Consider the following 5,335-nt stretch of genomic DNA (forward strand, 5'->3'; position numbering starts at 1 on the left):
AGAGATTTTATGTTTTGAGTCCGGACTCAGCCACCATGATCTGTAGCAAGTTCTGCTTCCCAGGGTGGATTGGGGCAGATGAGGAGAGAGAGGCACTTATGTCTCTATGAAAAAGTTGCCTAGGAAGTATTGCTTTTGGACAGGTGCAAGCCTCATGCAGATTTTCTGACCAGTGGAAGATGGTGAGCTTCTCTGCCTCTCCACAGCCTGCAGCCATAGTTCTAGGGCTCTAGCTCTTGGAACTGGGTGGCAATGGTACAGAATGAATGTCCCCGCTGAAAGCAGGGACTGTGTATTGTTCCCAGCCCTGCCCCTGTGCCTAATACACTGTTTCTTGGCACATAGTAAGCACTCTATAAATCTTACTAAAGGAATGAAAATCTAGTCCTACATCCCATTATGTTATTCGTAGAGCAACTGAGACCGCAAGAGGGATAGTGGCCTGCCCATAGCTTCATTGGGAGTCTGAGGCAGTGCTGGGCCCAGACTCCAGGTCTCCTGTTTCCTGGTACAGTACTCTTTCCTCCACACCCATACTGCCTCCCTGAGAGACTAGCCCGGCCTTCCTTCCTTCTTTCCAGTCCAATTGCTCTTTCTCTGTATTTCCTCACAGGCATCATCAGCCTCCCTTCAACACTGTACACGTTTTCTATTTGTTGTGTAGCAATACAAACCCAGCAGTTTAAAATGTACATTTGTGTCACAGTTCCTGTGGATTTAGAGTGGATCCATAGCTAAACTGGGTCCTCTGTTCAGGCTGTCACAACTGTAACCAAGATGGTGGCTGAGCTTCATTCCTTTCTGAAGTTTGAGGTCCTCTTCTAAGCTGAGGTCTCCTTTTGTTGCTGACTGTCAGCCTGAGGCTACTCAGCATCTAAAGGCCTCCTGCATTTTCTTGGCATGGGCCTTCTTATGACATGGTAGCTGGATACTTAAAGGTCAGCAAGAGGGTCTCTCTCTTCAGGTAAGGCCTAGTCCCTCTTTTAAAGCTTTCAACTGATTAAGTCAGGCCTATTCATGTTAATCTCCTTTTAAATTAACTCAAAAATGAACTGATTTGGTACCTTAATTCTCTCTGCAAAGGCCATTCAACTTTGCCTAATCACAGAAGTGAATTCCATGTTACTAACAGTCCCATTCACACCTAAGGATTATTCAGGGTGTGTATACCAGGTGATGGGAATCTTGAAGGTTGTTTTAGATTTCAGCCTGTCACAGACATATTTTATACTGGGTTGGTCTCAGGGAAGTTGTCATCTGAAGGACAATAAATGAAGTACTTTTCTTACATTTCTTGATAACTGGGCTTTTTTCTTTGAGCTTATGATGTGAGATACATACTAAGACAAGTATGCATGGATACTTGGCCATAAATGGCAAACGGCTTTAAATACCTTGGTTGACAGTCATGGCTCTTCTACCTGACCTGTATTTTTTCTGGCTTGGCACTTAAATATAGTATGTTTTGACTTTCTTAATGTTTCTTCCCCCTGCCCCCAAACTTCCCCTACTTCTCCCTTTGATAATGAAATATGTTTTTGACTTCTGAGATTCTTGGGCTTTCATACCCACATGTTCAATGTTCTTTTTATGATAATAACATTTTTTTTTTTTTAACAGCATATGAACTCATATCTGGCTCAGTATCGAACCTGAGCATGTTTTGATTTGATCTTTTTTGTTGAAAGGTCTAGTTATATCATATACTGGTATTTAGATTTCAGCCCATGACCTTTGAGATGGAGAGCCAGTGTCTGTGGTTCTGTTTCTATTTCTGAGTCTAGACTCAGGGTTCATTCACGGAGATGCAAATACAGAGAGGATCATAATTTCTAATCTCTCTATTCCTGGTCACAGCTGCTTAGTCTCTGCTTGAAGACAGGTTACAGAAGGACAAGGTTAAAGCTGGATCTTGTGGTGTGAAAATTTACCCTGGTTGTTATCACTACCGGAGGATCTGACCTTAGCCAGGAGCAGTGAGAGCCTCCCCTCCCCAGCCATGCTGACTGCCACCCTAGGATTGTTGATGCTGGTAGCGGTGGCTGAATTTCTCATTGGCCTGGTCGGAAATGGAGTCCTTGTTGTCTGGAGTTTTGGAGAATGGATCAGAAAATTCAAAGGGTCCTCATATAACTTCATTGTCCTGGGCCTGGCTGGCTGTCGGTTTCTCTTACAGTGGCTGATCATGTTGGACTTAAGCCTTTTCCCGTTTTTTCAGAGCAGCCGTTGGCTCCGCTATCTCAGTATCTTCTGGATCCTGGTAAGCCAGGCCAGTCTGTGGTTTGCCAGCTTTCTCAGTGTCTTCTATTGCAAGAAGATCACGACCCTTGAGCACCCTGCCTACTCATGGCTGAAGCAGAGGGCCTATAAACTGAGTCTGTGGTGCCTTCTGTGGTACTTTATGATCAATGTGTTACTTATAACCCGAATTGGCTTCGCATCCTGTTATGTTTCCCAGGGAAACAGCAGCATTCTGTACCCCCATTCAAGCTGGCACTACTTTTATATATTTAAGCTCAATGCAGGAAGTTGGTTACCTTTCATGGTGTTTCTTGTTCCCTCTGGGATGCTGATTGTCTCTTTGTATAGACACCACAGAAAGATGAAAGTCCATTCAGCTGGTAGGAGGGATGCTCGAGCCCAGGCTCACATCACTGCCTTGAAGTCTTTGAGCTGCTTTCTTATACTCTACCTGGTTTATGTTGTGGCTAGCCCCTTCTCCATCACCTCCAAGACTTCTCCTGTTAATCTAACCAGAATCTTCATCTCTGAGACACTCATGGCTGCCTATCCTTCTCTTCATTCTCTCATATTGATCATGGGGATTCCTAGAGTGAAACAGACTTGTCAGAGAATCCTGCAGAAGACAGCGAGTGCTTGGAGATGCCGGGGTCCATGATCTGGGGAGAAAGGTGTGGTCAAGATAATCTTTTGAGGTACTGTTTTGACAGCTCTCTGTAAGGGAGTTGACTTTCATGTCTTTTAAGATTTTTCTTCTTTGGCACCAATTCAATGAATGGGCAATGGGAAATACAGAACAAAACCCAATAGCATTTATCTTTGCCAATGCAAATACATTATTTTAACATATTCTACAATTTGATGCTAGGCTTTATGTTGGTAAAAGAGATATTATATTCTTTCTATAAATATATATACTGCAAATAATTGATTAATTTTTTTACATTAACTATATAAGTTGTGTTTTTCCTATTATAGAAAACAAATGTTAGGAACAATTAATATAGTGATCATTATTTTTTATGAAATTTCACCTATCTATTAATGTTAGTCATTTTAGACATGCTTTTAAAAAAAGTTTCAAATAATTTTTCTGTTTCTCTACTGTAATAGGCCTGGTTAGATAGTTGAACAAGAAAACAAAACATTTTTGATTTTTGAGAAGTTTCTTTGAATTTTAGACTTGCCCTTCAGAATAAAAGTTAGTTGTCTGCCATGATTTGTATTAAACTCCAATGCCTAGGACCTGGAGTGGGACAAAATGGGGGTGAGGTATACTTCTTCTGCTTTCAAAAAGAATGCTGCTCTTGAAGAGGTTGTGCCTTCTCCTTGGTCATTTAGGCATTTTGACTGTCTACTCTGGCCTCTCCACAGCCTGCAGTCAGAGTTTTAGTGTGTCAGGTCTTTGAGTTGGAGGGAGATCATCTAGAATGTCAAGTCCATGGCAGTAGGACCCGTGTCTGTTTTTGCTTTTACCTAGGTACCTGTGACTAGAACACTGCCTATCGCATAATAAACACAATACATATTTTCTAAATGATTGATTAACCATGCTCAATAGTCTTACAATTCCTCCTTTGTATTATAGATAAAGAAACTGAGGCCCAGCGAGGGGCAGTGGCCTGCCCAGGGTTCCATAGAGAGCCTGTGGTGGTGCGGGGACCAGAGCTCAGTTTCCTGACTTCTGGTCCAGTGTTCTTTCCTTTGCATGGCGCTACCTTCTTAATGAGCTAGCTTAGAATATTTACTGAAACAGTATTTGTAAAGGTGAACAATTAGAAACAGCTTAAGAATACAGTGATAGGCAATTGGTTAAACAAATATAGTACATTTACGTAAAAACAAAGAAACAGAACTGGCTTTGCCCTTCCCTTCTTTTTATTCCTGTCGCTCTCCCAATGTACTTTCCCAGCCTTCTTTTTAGTCTTGTTTGAACACGTTTCTTTTGGTTCAGTTCTAGGGGATCTGGAATCCAAAGGACAATAATCAGAGTACGTAAAGATTTTTTTTCACTTGTTATTGACCATGTTAATCTACTTTCATTAATCTGGTCTCTCAACTACATATCTTTTTCTTACTCAAAGTTGTCAATTGAGGTACATGTGTGTGGATGTTGGTCATCGTTCTGGGGAGACTGGCTCAGCTGATGTCACAGTGAGGTATACTATCTGTTGTGTTCTAGTAATGACAATAATCATTCTTTTTAAATAGACAGGTGCTTCTTAGTTGTATTTTTATAGTAGGATGAATCTTCATTATGCCATTACTTTTTTTTTAACAGATGCTTTTATGACCAACTGCAATATGATAACAGTACTTAACATTTGTATTGGCCTTTACATCTTATCAGGCAATCTTGTATATAGTTCATTATTATTATTTTTTTAAGTAGCAACTTTATACAGTTAATAACTTTATTCCCATTTTACAGGTGACAAGTGTCAGGCTGGAGTGATGATTTGCTCAAGTTTATCAATTAGTAAATGGTACAGATGGAACAGTCCCAGATTTTTTTACTCCAAATCATGTACTCTTTCCAGTAACCTTAAGTATCTTATTGTTCTTACTTGTAAGACTCTATACTAGGGTTGGATTGTGGAATGCTCAAGTTCATGATATTTTTAAACAGATGAAATAAGCAGCAGACCTTTCACGTTTGGTATTAGTGCGATGTCTGGGTGCTTCTTCACCACTATACAATACATTCATGTCACCAAATACCACTTGTAGCCCTAACGCTATTGAATTAAAGCAAAAACAGAAAAATAACAACAGATCAAAGTTTCTATGACCTCCTTTTCTTAGGGACAAAACAATAGCCAAGATATGGAGTCAACCTAAGTTTCTATCAACACATGAACAGAGAAAGAAAATGTTATATGCATATTATATATGTGTTTTCCTCTTTTTAAAGAGCTGAATAATATTCCATTTTATATATTGGAATTATATAATGGAATAATAGTCCATTATATAATGGAATATTATATATATAATGAATATTATTCAGTTTTAAAAAGAAGGAAATCCTGTCATTTGTAAAAATATGGATGAAGCTGGAAGATATTGTGCTAACTGAGTTAAGCCAGGCACA

The 5,335-nt window shown here is 39.8% G+C and overlaps 1 protein-coding gene across 1 annotated transcript; it reads left to right on the forward strand.

The window, feature by feature from the left end:
• Positions 1-1,860: 1,860 nt before the first annotated feature.
• Positions 1,861-3,001, forward strand: TAS2R5 (taste 2 receptor member 5). Its single transcript, XM_008061639.2, has one exon. The coding sequence runs from the start codon at positions 2,000-2,002 to the stop codon at positions 2,897-2,899; it is 900 nt and encodes a 299-aa protein (XP_008059830.1). The 5' UTR covers positions 1,861-1,999; the 3' UTR covers positions 2,900-3,001.
• Positions 3,002-5,335: the final 2,334 nt, after the last annotated feature.

This window comes from Carlito syrichta, unplaced genomic scaffold (assembly GCF_000164805.1).
Source record: "Carlito syrichta isolate Samal-C Ts95f unplaced genomic scaffold, Tarsius_syrichta-2.0.1 Scaffold305383, whole genome shotgun sequence".
NCBI classification, from domain to species: Eukaryota; Metazoa; Chordata; class Mammalia; order Primates; family Tarsiidae; genus Carlito; species Carlito syrichta.